This window comes from Gordionus sp. m RMFG-2023, chromosome 5 (genome assembly GCF_954871325.1).
Source record: "Gordionus sp. m RMFG-2023 chromosome 5, tfGorSpeb1-WG-v2, whole genome shotgun sequence".
NCBI lineage: Eukaryota > Metazoa > Nematomorpha > Gordioida > Chordodea > Parachordodidae > Gordionus > Gordionus sp. m RMFG-2023.
This window is the reverse complement of record NC_088779.1, coordinates 25,197,870-25,217,109: the sequence shown is the minus strand read 5'-3', so window position 1 is coordinate 25,217,109 and position 19,240 is coordinate 25,197,870. Positions and strand designations below refer to the sequence as shown.

The following is a 19,240-nucleotide window of genomic DNA, read 5'->3' as shown; positions in this document are numbered from 1 at the left end:
TTCTGAACCAATACCGATACTATATTACAAATTAATTTATTTTTACTATATTATAAAATGTATCATACTATTTTTCAGAATTTAAAACCTGAAAAAATGGTTCTGGTTGTAAATATTTTGTAAAAGATGGTTCAGGTTTTGTATCCTAAAATTTTTGAAAATAATTTGTGGTTCCGATTATTAGATTTTATGTGCTTCCAGGTTTTGGGTTAAAAAACTGTTAAAGTAATAAATACAAAATTAAATATAAACAATAAATAAGATGGATAGCACAACTTTTTAAACAATATTTAAATTTCTTTCAATCAGGCGTGTAACCAAGGAGAAATTAAAATTTGTATCGTTAACTAGCCAAAAACCGAACAAAAATTGTAAATTTACCATATAGTACGTTATCTAAATATAAGAAATATCTTTGATTTTTTTAAAGTTTCCTTTATAGCTTTAGTCTGTAATCAATTAAAAAAATAAAAAATTTAACTCTTTATTAAAACCTAACCCCCCCCCCCCCTTCCCCTCAACACTTCATTCACTCTCTTTATTGTTCTCATTTTAATTATTATTTTATAATATCATATCTTTATTTAATAATTATTTTACAAATAATATGACTTATTGTAATAGATAAATATAAATGGTATACAAAATTTCAAATATATATCTTTTTATAAATATGTTTACAATAAAAACTCTCTGCTCGATTGCTGGTATTTGCGACAGAAAATTTCGAATTTATACATTATTTTAATACTACAAGACTATAATGAAGACTATGTCTGCTCGTTTCCTTGCATTTCCGATTTTTGTATTTTGATATCTCGAAAAAGACGTCTAGAAACCCAAACCTTGATATTATAAAAAAAATAATAATTATGAAAACTAGAGATGTGTCAAAAAAAAAACTTAACGGTCGATAATTAGAAAAAAATTAAATCGAATTTTTGTTTTGAGATTAACCTTATAACCCCTATTCTCTTCTTTTCCCCCCAAAATTATTTATTATTTAACTCTTAAGTAATATAAGCCCCTATTTAAAACTGCTAATATCTCATTCAAATTTTAATGACATTTTAAACGCTTGATAAGTTATTTTTTAAAATTGATTTTATTTTTAAATGTTAAAATGGAGTTTCGGGCCGACATATATAGCTATACTTAGGGCACCCAAGTGAGAAAAGATGATTTCTCAAGAAAACTCCTTTTGTGGCCGAAAACGATGTCCATCCAATATTATCATATCGACCGTGCCAAAAATAATCACGTTAATTAAATATTTTGGTTTTGAAAATTTTAATGATTTATATAGTAAAATTTTTATTTTATTAAGACCTTAATATAATTATCATCCGTAGTTGTAATCATAATTTGAGAATTAGTCGGATCAAAACTAACACAATTGACGATGTCGGAATGAGGTAATTTAGCTACACATAAATTTTCGTAGTACCTATCCCATATGTAGGCCGATTTATCTTCAGCTCCACTAAAAAAAATTTTTTAATTAGTTTTCTTTTTTAAATATAAATCCATTTGTTAAAATATTCAATTATCCGCTAAATTTATATGGTATAGAGGAGTGAGTGATATTAATGAAATTAAAGCTTTCTAAACCATAAAAAATCAATGATAAAGTTGTTAGGGGTAACCAAAAAATGCTTCCCCATTGAATGGGGAGAATCTATCTGATTGTCTATATATCATAATTATCACTGCAAAACTGTCTAACTACCTTTTTTAAAAAAAATATTACAGAAAGACAAAAATTAGATTTTAATACCTAGCGAGACTTATTAAAATAAAATTTAACAAGATAATAAAGCTAGTAGTTAAACGGCTCATTTTGAGCTGATTTTTAAAACGGCTAACTCAATATTTTAGCCAGAAAATATTGCCTAAGCTTCGAGATTTCGAAAATATATGTATAGACCTTTGTTTTCCAAAATCTTGAGGCTTGCGTAATTTTTTATGGATGAAATATTGAGTTCGCAGTTTTTAAAAATCGGCTCAAAACGAGCCGTTTAACAGCGCTAAATAAAGCTATCTTAATAAAAAATAAAATTATCATCTACAAAATGTATAATCACCTATTAAACAAAAATAATAATAGTATTTTGTGAAAATTTTTCGCCCAAATTCACAAAAAAATAAATAAAAGATGGGAATGGAGTTTTAAATAATGAAGTATAACATATAAGGAATTTCTACTTAAATAGTAGGCTACGCATTTTTAAAAAATATTAGATTAATAAAACTAAAAATAACATTTTGTAGATAGGGGGTTTTGCAATGTTATTGTGGGTATATCATTATATTATATTGCGTTTTCTGATTATATAACATTGTTGTTAAACGGCTTGATTTAAGCCATATCTGAGCCTCGAGATTTCATTAATAGATGTCCAAACCTTTGGGCCATCTATGAGAAAAATCTTCAGGCTTGCGTAATACCTCTTTATAAATCGGCTCAAAACGAGCAGTATACAACACTATATAACATAATGTGTTATTTTTAAATTAAACATTTATTTCCGACAATATTTAAAATAAAATAAAACAATAGAGTAACCTCGCTAAGTATTCATCGCTCACGTCTAAAAACAAAAAGAAACATTCTTCGTTATGGGTATAGGCTTTATGTGACGTGAAAATCTGGTTATCGATTATCTTTAAAAAAAACAAATAAATTTAATCAAATAAAAATTTATCGATATAAAAAATTAATAAATTATTAGTAACTTGCAAATTTGACATGTCCACTACTCTAATCTCAATTTCTTGGGCGATAGGAGGCGGATTCAAGGGATTAGATATTATACAGCCATCAGGCCAACATCTCACGTTAACATATAAATATCTTAATGATATACATATATGTATAATGTAAGGTGGTAAATTCCAGTAAGAGTTACTGATCGAACATATGTTGAACAGTTGGTCCAAAAAATTAATAGTTTTGTTCAAAATCGTGCCCGAAATTTTTTTATGAAGAGGTTCTAAGACCTAATTCGGACCTGTCATGCATCGCTCTATATTTTAGTTTAGTTGCTCAATATTTAGTCATTTTTAAACAAATTTGGCAATTTCGAACCCACAAAGACACTTCTTTCGGTGGAGGAAATAAAAATAAGCAAATATTCAGAGCTAAACAATATTAAATTCGTTCCTGTTGTCAAATAAACCCTTGGAAACTTCGCTTACCAGGCACTATCCTTCCTGAAGGAGATAGGAAGAAAAGTTACCCATCTCACGTGCGATTCTGAATATTTCGTTTAAATTTCTTATCAAATTCACCGCTGTACTTTAATATCTAGTGTTGTTAAACGCCCGAAAAAACCCGATTTTTTTAGTCGAAAATATTATGAGATTTCGCTAATAGAGGTTCAAACTTTTCTACAACCTATGAACAAAATCTCCAGCCTTACACTACTATTATTAATAGTTTATGATTGTATAATTATTAGTTATTATTTTAATCTTTTTTTAAAAATATATATTTCTTTTCTTTTTTTTTGTTTTAACATTATATCTAATACATATATATTATAATGGGCGCAAATTAAATTGATTTAGTATAAAAAAATATATATATATTATTTTATGATCTATACTTATAATCAATAACATATATATATTATACTTATACTAGCCAGATGATTTATTCATAAAATGAGTTTCGAAGAGTGGTGGAATACAAATCAGCTGATTACACGTTATTTTGATTTCTCATAAGAATATTTTTTAAGTTTTTAATAAATTATTTATATGAGAAAACAAAATGGCACTTTATCAGCAGGCTTGTACATTTAAAAAGTGATATGTTATATCTCATTGACTATTCTATAATAATCTAATTAAAAGTTTGATGGAAGGCAACAAATAAGTTTTTAAATATTTTATCACATAATACTTTATTACTAAATTTTATATTTTTCTAACATGTATTTATATCAATTCACAATCAATTAACCTAAAAATGTTAATGCTAAAAATGGTTAATTTAATAATAATAACAAATTAATGTATGAATGTATATAAAAAACAAATTTAATGATTCTAAATATTGTCCATCTCTAACATTCCACCCTCCAAAGAAATCCAGCCTAGGTCTCTTTGAGTGCCGAAAAATCGTCCCGATGTTCTTGATTTTTTACTATTATTATCGTTTCATATGTCACTTTGATTTTATCTTTTAGCGTTGTCTTGCTTTTGTCACGTTTTATCGTTGGCTTGTTTTCACCTCGTTGGTTTGTTATTAACGTTTCGTCTCTTTGCTTATTTGTTTTTGTTCACCTTCCATAGTCATTATTATCATTTTTTTTTTATTATTTTTCAAATCATTATCATTACTATTAGTTAATCAAGAATAATTAGGAATCATAAGAATAGATCCAATTGAATATAAGAATCGATCCAATTGAATTGAATCATCATTTAGAAAATAATATTGAATTTGTAAGAATGTATAAAGAATCGCGTTTTAATGTTTTTTTTTTATTATTTGTGTCGCGTTTTATACAATTTTTTATATTATTTATTTTGCGTTTTATATCGTTTTTTTTTTATTTATAATGTTTTATATCATTTTTTTTTATTTATATATTTTTTGTTTATTTTTATTTTACATTGAGTTTTATATAGTTTTTTTTATATTTATTTATTTTGTTTATTTTTATATGTCAAAAAATAATTTTCCATTGATAAAGTCAAAATTAAAGATTTAAATGAGATATATTATTAATCATATATTTTTTTATAACTTCTCCCTCCTTAAAACTTTAAGAGATTTTTAAATTTAAATCCTTTCATCTTAAGTATAAATAAGATTTCACAGTTCCTACAATTACTTTTTTTACTATAAATCGTGGATTCTATTTTATTTAAAGTTTTCCATATAGAGATTTCATCTATTTCATTTGTGTTACTTGTTATATTTGTATCATCAGAGTTTTCTTTATTTAAAATTTCATAGTTATTAAAGTCATTATACTGAAAATTTTCATTAGTTGACATTTCATTGTCTTTATAATCATCACAATAATTATTTTCACATTTTGAATTTATTATAAGAGTTTCCTTAATATTAATGTTTTCTCTAATATTAGTATCATCGACTTTTATAGACATTTCATTGTCTTAATAATCATCACAATAATTATTTTCACATTTTGAATTTATTATAAGAGTTTCTTTAATTTTAATGTTTTCTCTAATATTAGTATCATCGACTTTTATAGACATTTCATTGTCTTTATAATCATCACAATAATTATTTTCACATTTTGAATTTATTATAAGAGTTTCTTTAATTTTAATGTTTTCTCTAATATTAGTATCATCAACTTTTATATTTGCTCTTACTTTATAGTTACATAATAATTTCAATATTGTAATAGCTTCCTCAAAAGTTGAATCTCTGTCTCTTGGTTCAAATGCCTTCATCTTTACATATAGATGATCAGGCAGTTTATAAATTAAATATCTGCTGCTATTTCTAACTTCATTAATTAAAAAAAAAATTTCTACTTCGTCAATATAATTCCTTATATTGTCTTCACTCCAAATAGGATAATTCATATCAATTAAATTTTACTTTATTTCAAAAAAAATTTAAGTTCATCAAATATGTACTTTATTTTATAATTATTTTTATTTGTGCTTATAATTATATCATTTTTTTTATTTTATTTCGAATGGTTTCATTGCTAATTTTGGACATTGGATTACTCGTACATGAAATCCAATAGCAAGTTATAATCTTTCAGAATTATGAAATATTATAACTTGCTATTGGATTTCATGTAGAGTAATCCAATGTCCAAAATTAGCAATGAAACCATTCGAAATAAAATAAAAAAATGATAAAATTATAAGCACAAATAAAAATAATTATAAAATAAAGTACATATTTGATGAACTTAAATTTTTTTTGAAATAAAGTAAAATTTAATTGATATGAATTATCCTATTTGGAGTGAAGACAATATAAGGAATTATATTGACGAAGTAGAAATTTTTTTTTTAATTAATGAAGTTTGAAATAGCAGCAGATATTTAATTTATAAACTGCCTGATCATCTATATGTAAAGATGAAGGCATTTGAACCAAGAGACAGAGATTCAACTTTTGAAGAAGCTATTACAATATTGAAATTATTATGTAACTATAAAGTAAGAGCAAATATAAAAGTTGATGATACTAATATTAGAGAAAACATTAAAATTAAAGAAACTCTTATAATAAATTCAAAATGTGAAAATAATTATTGTGATGATTATAAAGACAATGAAATGTCTATAAAAGTCGATGTTACTAATATTAGAGAAAACATTAAAATTAAAGAAACTCTTATAATAAATTCAAAATGTGAAAATAATTATTGTGATGATTATTAAGACAATGAAATGTCAACTAATGAAAATTTTCAGTATAATGACTTTAATAACTATGAAATTTTAAATAAAGAAAACTCTGATGATACAAATATAACAAGTAACACAAATGAAATAGATGAAATCTCTATATGGAAAACTTTAAATAAAATAGAATCCACGATTTATAGTAAAAAAAGTAATTGTAGGAACTGTGAAATCTTATTTATACTTAAGATGAAAGGATTTAAATTTAAAAATCTCTTAAAGTTTTAAGGAGGGAGAAGTTATAAAAAAGGATATGATTAATAATATATCTCATTTAAATCTTTAATTTTGACTTTATCAATGGAAAATTATTTTTTGACATATAAAAATAAACAAAATAAATAAATATAAAAAAAACTATATAAAACTCAATGTAAAATAAAAATAAACAAAAAATATATAAATAAAAAAAAATGATATAAAACATTATAAATAAAAAAAAACGATATAAAACGCAAAATAAATAATATAAAAAATTGTATAAAACGCGACACAAATAATAAAAAAAAAACATTAAAACGCGATTCTTTATACATTCTTACAAATTCAATATTATTTTCTAAATGATGATTCTATTCAATTGGATCGATTCTTATATTCAATTGGATCTATTCTTATGATTCCTAATTATTCTTGATTAACTAATAGTAATGATAATGATTTGAAAAATAATTTAAAAAAAATGATAATAATGACTATGGAAGGTGAACAAAAACAAATAAGCAAAGAGACGAAACGTTAATAACAAACCAACGAGGTGAAAACAAGCCAACGATAAAACGTGACAAAAGCAAGACAACGCTAAAAGATAAAAGCAAAGTGACATATGAAACGATAATAATAGTAAAAAATCAAGAACATCGGGACGATTTTTCGGCACTCAAAGAGACCTAGGCTGGATTTCTTTGGAGGGTGGAATGTTAGAGATGGACAATATTTAGAATCATTAAATTTGTTTTTTATATACATTCATACATTAATTTGTTATTATTATTAAATTAACCATTTTTAGCATTAACATTTTTAGGTTAAATGATTGTGAATTGATATAAATACATGTTAGAAAAATATAAAATTTAGTAATAAAGTATTATGTGATAAAATATTTAAAACTTATTTGTTGCCTTCCATCAAACTTTTGTATGAATGTATATAAAAAACAAATTTAATGATTCTAAATATTGTCCATCTCTAACACTAATATTCCGTTTTTTTAAAAACATCATTAAAATAGGGATCACTTTTGATCAGGAGAAAAGGTCATTCCTATGATGTGCCCGTTAAAATCGATCAGGTGATCTATGCTATCAAAATCCATCTAGTAAATAAAATAATCATAAAATAAATTATATAATACCTTTTTATAAAAAAATAATAATACCTAAATTCTAAAAAAAATGTTTACCTGCTCGGGATAATTCTGAAATTCATTGTTGGGAAATGAACGTGCTCCCCTGTAAATAAGAGGATTATAATCGTGAATAGTGTCAGCATCAGTTTCCAAACCGACAGTTTCCGGGTAGTCTCTGTTATCTCTGTGAGCCGAAGATGATGGGTTTAATATGGCTAACGCTTGAGAAATGGTAGGTAACTTGATAGGTTTTATCAGTTTAAATCCTATTTGATGGGGTACATAAGTTTTTGAACCTATGAAATGTAAGAAGGGGGAAGGAAAGAGATATCTATATAGATCAAAAAATCTAGTAAATAAATGTGTTACTGATGATATGCGTAAATAGGCAATATGTAGAATTGTCGGAAATTTACAGGGTAGATATAAGATACATGGGAAATACATTTCCAATTTAAAAATCTATGAATCTCGAGTCGTAATACCGCCAATAACCCGCAATGGCTGAAATAAACGCATATTTCGGTTAACTATAATTTCTAAATGCAGGCAGCTTTTATTAAATCGGATTTTGGAGCAGTTTAAAATAGTGTTGTTAAACGGCTCAATTTGAGCCGATTTTTAAAAACGGCTAACTCAATATTTTATCCACAAAAATATTACCCAAGCCTGAAAATTTCGCCCATGGATTGCATAAAGGTTTAGCCATCTATCAGCAAAATCTCAATACTTATACAATTGTTTTCTTGTTAAAATATTGATTTAGCCAATTATAAAACTTGAAAACGGGACGTTTAACAACACTAGTTTAAACAGGTCCGATTTACTTTCACTTAAAAAATAAATACATCCTAAACTTCTATAAAGTTAGTGATGAGCTATAAAAATAACCTTTTTACCAGAAACCTCGGAATAGGATCAAATACAACAACTGAACCTCTCGGCTCCCATTTTAGAATTTTCAGGAATCAGAACCCTTTACTAGTTCCGGTTTTTAAACTCAGATTTTAATACAATATATATATTTTTTTAAATTAATTACCCTTTTTTTCTAAATTAGAACTTTTTATTTTATTTTTATTAAATTTCTTTTCCGCCATTGTAATTTTTTCAAATTTAAAATAACCTGTCGTGAAGACCAAATATTTATCGCCATTTAACGCGTGTTTACGCGAATCATTTAATGATCTTTTTGAATTTCTCGGGTCCTTTAAATTAGCAGACGATAGCGTAGATGTTGATGAAGTGGAAGAACCGGAAGAAGATGTAGGAAGATCTACAGAGGTTGATGCCCAGGGTGGTATTTCGTTTTGTTCGTTCGTTTTAATCCTATTATCTATCTGATAATTATGGTTGGCGTCTGTTTCGCTTAATTGGGCATCTGAATCAACATTTATTTGGTTTTCTTTGGTAGGAAGAGATGTTAGGCAGTCGCAAACCATAATATTTCTAACGGAACTACCGTTAACGTTGAAAAACTTAAAAGTTCTCATGACGACTGTTTCTAGTTCGGAATCTGTTTCCTAAACAAATAATTCAGTTAGATTACATGATATGATTAGGATAAACGAGAATTTATGAGAAACATTTAAAAAAAAATTCTTAGCGCATTTATGCATGATGAATTCAAATTAAACCTGCCAGGCTTTGTTAATCCACAAGGAAGAACAAGATAGCAAATGACCGAACCAATGAAGATTACCGGATATGAGATAATCCTCGTTGTACCAAGTTCCGAAAACGTCGTAAGGTCTATTTATAACACGGCATTGTAACGTAAATTGGCCATCTTTTTTTTAAATCAAATAAATATGACCTATTTTAGTTTATCAAACAATTTGGATATATAAATCTCTTCCTTCCTATTCTTATCAAAATTTAATATATAAATTCTACCTATTACGTTAAAAACAGCAATTTCTCCTGAAGTACTATGCGATCCAAAATGGACTCCAGAAACTAACAATAATGTATCGTCTGCATTAAAACACGAATATTGAGTGTATTTCCAATTGTATAACTTTAAATCAAAGCTGTATTTCAGGGTTATGATTGGGAAGGAAGACATATTCCAAACCTAAATAAATCATTTATAAATCTTTGAAATAGAATAGGCTAGCCCTAATTTTAAATATTCAAATAAATAAAAAATCTAAAATAATATGTCATTAACAACTGGACAATTTATATACCACAAATAGTAAAATATAAATTTTAGTGGAGACATTGTAAATCTGTTCTTCCATGTCAAATGAGAAAGAAAATAGAGATTTTCGGCCGACCTCTTTCAATTTCGGTAAAAATTTGCAAGCACGTTATGTTATGTTCCAATAATATCAGAATTTAAGCTAATTAGCATTTATATTACTTGAGATAACGAAAACAATACGAATATTGGATCTAATATTTATAACTAAGTCAATGATTGATAATTATAGGAGGGGGGGGGCATCAAAATTACATTTTTATAAATATTGGTCATCCTATATCCTTTTGAAAATTAATATTTCGAACATATAATGAGCTTCAATTTTTCAAGTTTTTATTTTCTAGATTTTTTTTACTATCTTTCAAATAACACCTTCAATAATTAACATGGCTGCATAATTAATAAAAATTGAGATATCGTGATCGTGAATGTTATATAAAAAAACGTATGGCGTTTTGTATGAACATTTCGATGCGATAAAAACTTTTTATACCGTCAAAAATCATTTTAAAGGCATTATAATCACGAGTAATATTAGGCATACTGAGAAATTTTTTTTATTCTTAAAATATGGCTAAAAATTTTAATTATTTTTTTAAAATGCCTTATATTATCCTAAATCAATTTTAATTCCTTGAAATTATTTTTAAATGACAAAAAAAAAGTCTTATTGCACTGAAATGTTCATGTATCGCCATATATATTTTTATATATTAATTCGCGATATTTTTTAAAATAATTACCCACCCGTGCTCATTATTGATGAAATTATAAGAAAAATAGTAAATGAATAATTGAAAAAAAAATTATATAATTGAAACTCACAATCATTTCGAAATATTAATATTTCTACTGGACATAAGATAGCATTTAAAAAAAATTAACATTGATGTTTCCCCCTTAATTATCAATTAATAGTAATTAATATAAACTAATTTAGCTTTTAATTTAAAATTCATTATTTAACATAAGTAAAAGCTTTAAAAAAACCCGATTTTTGTACCTTTGATTCCCAATACCTCAGGTAATATAATTGCTAATCAGCTAATTTTGTTTCAGATATTAGCGGAACATATATAACGTGCTCGAAACTAAAAGGGGTCGACCGAAAGGTGTTTGGTTTGACATGGAGTGAGCCAAATTCACTGAATATAGTCGTATGAATAGATAATTATTCTCATCTAGGCAATATTTTTTTATTATAACCTATGTGCGGTATTTTATTTAAACATGTCTAGCAGCGATCTACAAATAGCAAAAATTTTCAAGTCCGGTCTGGTCTCAGTTTTTGCCTTGCCCGGATAATCTTTTGCTCGGCCTGGCATGATTTAAATTTATCACTATAGCTGCCCGGGCCGATTTTAATTAATTTTTTTTTAATAAAAGTTATATCGTCGTCACCAATGCAAGACCTAGTAAGTGACATTTTATTTTTAGATAAATAAGTTCATTTATAAGCCAGATAAAATCTCTCAAAAAAGCGTGATTTAATGACCAATAAAACTAGTATTTTTAATCATAACATTAAAACTAAGAAGAAAAAAACAAACATCACAACCTCGTAAGTGATTAACAAAAACTCGTAAGTGGCATGGGAGTCGCATATGTGAATATATTTTTATTTAAAATCATTCTAATAAAAAAGTATTGTATAATTAAAAGTTAAAATTCATTAATAAGTATGTATAATTATTTCATAAGCAATTAGTTAGCCCGCAAAAATATCTTTACATGGCCCCTGTCAGGCTTTGGGCAGAACTGTGCAAACTCTACTTATATTGACTATAGTAATCTAAAATTTGAATGGCTTTTTTAGATATTTAAATTCAATCTTTATGTTAGAAATAAGGCAAATTTACGTCTCAGAGTAGGGTGGGCGAAAAAAATAATTTACAGCACCAAACCTTTTTCAAAATAAATTCATGTCATTTTAGGCCAGGGCCACACTAACCACCTGCTGTAGTAATTAATAAGTGTCGAGCATTTGGGAGTGACCCGTATTTCAAAGCAGTCATTCCAAAATATTTCATGGCATAATACCAATTTAAGCAGAGTATCTCCTAGCTACAGGGTTAGTATATATTATATACATGAGCCATGACATGATGTAGGCAGGCTAAGGTGGGTTTCGTAATTATAAATAAAATGCCTTTCAAATTTTTTAGACGCCATTTTTAATTTGCTGTTATGGCATCCATTAACTTTTATATTTTTTAAATCAATAAAAATTGTTTATTATTAATATAAGAAGTGATCAATAATTCAATGATATTTTTTTGATGGCATTTCTTTCAAAATTGCTCAGTTTAATTATTATGTTTAAGAAAATTGTTAAATATTTCTTTTAAACATTAATTTTATGATAAATATATATATCACAATTTAAAAATGTAAATTTATTTTAAATTCAATATAAAAAAACAATTAGGATCTATACAAAACTAGATCTTAAATTATTTGTAATATAACAATTAATACCAGAGATGTTTAGCCGGGAGGGAAAAAGATTACATGGGGCTACATTATACGCTAAAAAAAATTATTTTGATTTTTAGCCCTCCTTTTTAGATTTTATAGAGGGGCTATAAACCCTTCCTACGCCGCCAAATTTTTTAAATATATTTTTCAATGTTAATTAAATTTGAATTTTTTTGTTTCTTTATTAATTGTTATAAAATTTTAAATTATAATTCCCCATATTTCTTTTATAGCCAGACGACGCCATTTTTTTAGAAATATTCTATATAATTGATATTATTAACCCATTAATATTTTAAACATCAAATTTTAAAATAAAATTATCTCTTGTAAATATTTTTATAAGTCGTGTCCTCGGCATTATCTAAAGTTTAGAGTGAGGTTCACAACCGGCAAAGAGTGGTGATAAATGGCTCCATTTTAGCAGGTTTGGAGCCGACTCTAATAAAGAAACCGACTTTTTAAGCAAAAATGATTATCTTAGCCTAGATCGAGTTTTATACTTAAAAGGATAGGTCCTTTAAAAAACAATCTTGTTTTAAGGATGCAAGAAATAGTTCAATTTTAACAAAATATTTAAAATGTTTAAATAGGAATTTAAAATTTTCAAATAGGTAGGTTGTTAGAATTTAGCAATCTACTTTGAAATTAATAAATTTAGATATTTTTTTTATCAGGATTTTTGGTGTTATTTTGCCATCATTTTATTTACTTAAAATTAGTGACATTAACTTTATTTAAAATGAGTCTCAAATCTAAAATGATTATAAAATTTAATATTACTTTCAATATAAATAAAAAATTTTTAATGAGACTAAAACTAAACAAATATGTATAATTAATTATAAGTTTAGGCAAATTGGAATGACATACTAAAAATCATTAATACCAATTTCTGAAGATGCTGTCTTTAACGCTCTTGTTGTTTGGAAACATGTTAGTTTTAATTCTTTTTCGATTTGCTCAATGACAAAATGTGCAATAAAAACTACAATTCCATAATGTATCTCATTCTTGATATTTCATTTATTAATTTTATATTTGACATTTCATATAATATACTTGATAGCCTATTTGTATAAATATTATATAACTTTTAAATAAATACTTAAAAATTTTAGTATTTTTTTTTACTGTTCAATATTTTTATGAATACTTCTTAAATTTTTTTTTTTGCTAATAAAAAATACATCCCATTTTGATTAATTTATTGCCCAAAAACAATCACAGCCTAAATATAATACAAATTATTTTATGAAATTTGAAATTATTATCCTTTATTAAAAAGTAATAAACAAAAAAATGGATTTTGATTTTATTTATAAAAATAATTATAAAAATTTTAAAAAATTAAGAGCCATTTTATTGGATGGTAAAATTTTATAATATTGGCCAATGACTGATATTTTAAAAATGATTAAATATTGGCCCAATCCGATAAAAAAAAAATAATTTGAATATTTAGTAATTTGATAAATAATATTTTTATAATTATTTCTTGCATTCAATTTTTGATTCAAATAATTGTGTTAAATCAAATCACATTATGAATAATTCAGTGATGCCTTAGACAAAAATTATGACATAGCAGAAAAACTTTATTTTTTGAAAAAAATTTGGCTTCAAAATTAAATATTTTATATTCTTTAATCAAAAGGAAAATTGGCCTAAGAATAATGTAATTTGGCAAGAAGATAATAATAAAATCTGCCAAAGATTTAAATTTAATAAATATAAAACAATTGCTAAACTTCAAAAATATACTGATGAAGATATTTTTAATAAAAATTTTAAAATCGCTAATGTGTGGGTACTTTATCCTGCAGTAGTATTATCAAATATAAAACAGACTCATGAATTTGATTATGGCAGACAATTGAGAGAATTTAAGAGTAAATAAGTTGTCAAATATGAATAGACCTTTGATATTGGAGTATATTTAAGATCAATATATCACTGAGAATAAATCAAAGTTCAAAAAAAGTACAAAAGTAGGTCAATTGATTGATCAAATTCAGTCATATGACTGGAAGAGTATTTGACCAGGTCAAATTCTCTAAATAATCTGAAGAAAAAAAATTAACAATATGTTTGAAAAAAGATATAAATAGATGTGATCGCAATGCTGCTTATTTATTTGGTTCCCAATATCAAGGGGAGCAACTTACTAGTAATGAATTTAATAAAACATGTGATGATCAAAATATTTCAGCTATAACATAAATTTGAGGAGAAAGAGCAGTATGTTTAATAGTAAATTATGTGGAGTGTCATGTTTAATATATGAGGAAAGGTGACTTACATAAGAAACAATCAGATTCTGGCCTCAAGTTAATGGAATGAGCTTTGCTCACCATGCCCATTAAAAGTAGTGGCAATTTATTAACAATTCCTAGTTTTGCTTCTTCTTCAAGAAATTGGTTAATATGGTTTATATTCTTACTAAAACAGAAATCGATTGAAGATCTTGACAGCAGAAAAATTGTTAAAAAAATATTAAAGAAAATGATAATATTGAATATGAATCAGAGCAAGACTATGCTATGGAGAACTTAACAATAGTTATTAAATGCCAATAAATTTTAAAAATATTATAAAATTAATATTATAGATATTTAATATTATATACAATATAAGTTAATATTATCTTAAAAACTTTTTGAATTTGACTGTTTTTGACCATATTTGACTAGTCAAATATTGGCCAAATGACCATATAATATTACCAGTCAAATACAACAATAGAAATATTTTATATTATATATCATATTTTTTGAATTCCCCACCCCTCCCATCAAATTTTTGATCACAACATTATGGATTAACATCAATTGATAGTATTAGTAATAAAGTAAAGATTGATTTTAAAAGTATTGCATTACAAAAAATAAATATTACTCAAAATATACCTTAATAAATCCATCTTTTGAACAAGTAGCAAACATCTTTCCATCATGAGAAAAATTTACATGTAAAACCTGATCTTTGTGCTTTAATAAATATTTATTATTTTCTTTATCATTGACATATGGATCTTTTAGTTGAATTAATGGAACTTCATAATATAATCTTATAAATTCCTCTCTCCAGGAAAGAGCACCAAGTTTTATTTTTAAAAAATATCCTTTTTTAATTAACTTATAGTGCCTAGTATAGTGTAAAATTTTCAATATTTATACTAACTTATGAAACAATAATTTCCATAAATGATTATTATGGCTAATAGCCCTCCAATTAATACAAGCTAATTCACATGATACAACATCATTAAAATCCAATAGAGAAAATATGGTTAACAAAATATTATCAGGCAATATAGAATATGTTTCTTCTTGATCCATTACTTTTACTTTAATTCGGCTATTTATTTTTTTTAAATTGGCTTAACATATGTTTTTTATCTATTCTCAAGGAATGTAAATTAAATTCGTGATGAAACAATTCATTAAATTAAATCATTTAAATCTATTTTATGTAAATTATAAATTTAGTAATAAAGCAATTCATTTAATTAAAATATTTAAATTTATTTTGTTAATCTTAGCAAATTATTTATAAATATTTAAATCACTTTATAATAATAAGCCATATTTAAAATTAAAATAGATGGAACACCAAGCATTGCGACCGATTGCATTAAAGTAAAGATGATTGTGATTACAAGAAAATGAGATGTTACTAAAGATCAGTAGAAAGAACTGGGTCAGATAAAAATCAAAATAAGATGACTATAAAATGCGGGTGATAACATGAATTATGGTAAATGTTGTAGACCGCAAATATAAAGCGATGAGGTGGAAAAGCTAGTAATATACTCCCTACCTCTTTTTTGTTTTGATGTTTGTAATTGTCATTGTGATTCGTAAGATATATTTACTTATGTGAGGATTTATATGATATATTGGTGATGACACTGTTATAATTTACATACTGATTTTTTTTTGTTGTTCATGCTAATTTACAAATCAATTAACGCAATTTTACACGGAATATTAACTTTTATTAAAAGGAGTTGATAATGACACCACATCATATTTTGAACGAAACATTACCTTTTCGTGAAATTATTTTAGATATTAGATTGGAAAAAAATTTTCAAAAATTTTTGAAGCAAAAGTTGTTTTTTTTTAAAACAAAGATTTTTGATTAAATTTTATTTGAAAATGCCGTTAAAAATAAGTAAATCTTTCGTATTTCTAATTTTCATTCATAAAAGATTTTTCAAGATGAAATCAAATATTTTTTAAAAAATCAAACGCTAAGATTTACTTTTTAATACGATTTAGAAATTATAATGAATTATTTTATATCATAAGAATATTAGATAATGGATTGAATAAAAATAGATCATATGTTATTGTGCAATAGTTTTTTATAAACTTTATATGACATTCTTAATAACTTACCGCAAATAAGTCATAACATCTTCAAGTGTAACCTGACTCCGTATCTGACATTTCTTGTTATTTATTCACTACCGTCTCATTCAAAATAATCAGATTATTACTTTTTCTTATAATATATATTTACAAACTACTGACATTATAATAAGGCTAAATTAAAAATTAAATAGACTAAAATGGCTAAGATGTCTAAAGAAATACGAAATAATTAGCTAGAACACATTGCAATAAATTCATTATTTATTAAGCGAGAAATTATACGTTGTTTATAAGGAAGACTTTTATAGTGACTTCTTATTAGAAAATAAAATACTCGATTAATTTTAGAAGGACTTAATATATTTATCTTCAGATATATTAACAGTTAAGACTTGTTTTGCCTTTTGCCTTTTTCCTTTGTTCTTATTTTTTATTAAATATTATTCTGAATGTATCATGGCAAACCCAAAAATATTCCACCTGCCCCCCCCCTTCCTTTCCAAAATGACCCAAACGCATTAGGTCCAGACTTTTCCTACATAGAAAGTTTATCCTCCTTAGCCGGACTTCCCGGCAGAATGCTCACAAGTTAGATTAAAATACTGATTTAGCCAATCAGAAATTCTTAACACATTTTTCCCTTAAAATTAAGAAAATAAAGATAGCATTCTATCCACTTAAGTTTAGGGTTTATACGGATTTGACTTCTAAACAGAAATTATTATTTTTTTAAAACGACAAAAACAAAAATATTTTAAAAAAGACGAAAGAGAATAAAAATAAAAAAAACGAGAAAATAAATATTAATTGCTGTTAACTTTACACTAAACAGCATTTGAACTAGGACACCCTATTTTGGTATGGCATTGTATTTCAAAAGTAAGTGGAACCAGGAAATTGTAATAGAAGTACTATATAACAATGAATCCCATTATCCCTCTAATTGCCAGAATTAAATTTAGAAATGACTTTAATAGTGTTTAAATAGTTTAAACTATGGCGAATCATATATGATAAATATTGAGCCAGTTCAAAGTTTTTTTAATAACAATTAACAGTGAATGTAAATTCATTTTATTTTTATTGATTAAATCTTAATACCTTTACATTTAAATAATTTGTTCTTCTGTATTATATAAACATTATGTTAAATACCTTTCCATAGAGAAAATATGCGCCATGATTATAAATTGTATAATCGTTACCATCTCAGGCTCAATAAAAATTTTAAATTATTTTCAAAATTACTTTTATTTTTTAGCTACCTTATCTAAAATTACCTGTTTTATTAGCTAACATTATCTTACCTAACTTAACTTTTTTTTGGTAGTATAGGAAAAAACAAAATTTTAGGATAATTTAAAGACTTCATTGCTTAAATTAGATGTTTATATTTTATATAGATGTCAGTAGCGTACGCAGGAATTTGGTGTAGGGGGGGGGGGGATAATTAAAATTTTTTAAAATAAAATTATTGTTATTTAAAAATATCAAGCATAAATTTATTAGGACGTTATGTTCTATCCCCCTTTCTTTTATTTTTGTTTCTTTTGTTTTCCCATCTTCTTTTATTTTGTTATGAAATTAATATATTATATTTTATTTTTATATAGCATTTGAAACTGGTTCTTACCAGTTTCATGAATAATTATATCGCGATTTAATAACAACTTTTTTTTCCCCCTTTGTTTTAAAAATTATAAAGGTGGAAAACAAGACACCATTAATCATTTTATATTTTTTTTTGTAATAGAATTGTTTCTTTTTTTTAATTGTAATTTCTCGGATTCGAATAAACTTTAAACCTTACGTTGTCCAAGTGATTCCATGATTAAATCGATAAAACCCGGCCCCCCTGGATTCAGTCATTGACCATCACGGACCCCCGATCACGGACTGTATTATTCCCCTTCAGACTGGGGGACCCATCGGTCAAAACACAACAGGACTAATAACTATTTCTAATATACAAATTTAAATTAATATGAATTATAAAAAATTAAATATATAAACCGATATATAAAAATAAATTTGATTTAAAAAATATTAAACGAATATAACCGGCGGCATATAAATACTTTAAATAAATCTGAATTATAAAATATTAAGTGGATATAACCAGGATATGATGATGACTATAAAATAAATAATCCATAATAGAAATTTAAATTTTTTTGAGCTTTTAAAATTTATATATAAAGTATAAAAAATCTAAATGTTGGAAATATGAATAATTATATTTTTTATGTAAAAGAAAAATATATAAGACATTAAAAAATGATAGCACAAAAAATATTATAGAAACATTATATTTTAAAATCCAATCTTCGTTGGGAGGAAGCTAATTTTTCAATTATCTCATCCGTGTTTGGCGTCAAATGCCTATGAATATTCAAAAGGGTC

At 25.3% G+C, this 19,240-nt stretch overlaps 1 protein-coding gene across 1 annotated transcript; it reads right to left on the bottom strand.

Annotated features, from left to right (window-relative positions):
* Window positions 1-1,444: 1,444 nt before the first annotated feature.
* On the bottom strand, window positions 1,445-15,822 carry LOC135929438 (F-box/WD repeat-containing protein 5-like). The gene is made up of 9 exons (XM_065466014.1): window positions 15,639-15,822; window positions 15,365-15,602; window positions 9,665-9,845; window positions 9,406-9,557; window positions 8,895-9,291; window positions 7,823-8,064; window positions 7,659-7,735; window positions 2,567-2,664; window positions 1,445-1,483 (listed from the first exon to the last, which is right to left on the bottom strand). The coding sequence occupies exons 1-8, from the start codon at window positions 15,794-15,796 to the stop codon at window positions 2,661-2,663; spliced, it is 1,449 nt and encodes a 482-aa protein (XP_065322086.1). The 5' UTR covers window positions 15,797-15,822; the 3' UTR covers window positions 1,445-1,483; window positions 2,567-2,660.
* Window positions 15,823-19,240: the final 3,418 nt, after the last annotated feature.

Excerpts from the sequence above, each read along its gene's own strand:
- LOC135929438 (XM_065466014.1), bottom strand. The coding sequence starts at position 15,796 with ATGGATCAAGAAGAAACATATTCTATATTGCCTGATAATATTTTGTTA. Across the intron at positions 9,846-15,364 it reads CAAAAGATGGATTTATTAAG|GTTTGGAATATGTCTTCCTT; the intron begins GTATATTTTGAG and ends TGATTTATTTAG. Across the intron at positions 7,736-7,822 it reads TTCAGAATTATCCCGAGCAG|ATGGATTTTGATAGCATAGA; the intron begins GTAAACATTTTT and ends TTTATTTACTAG.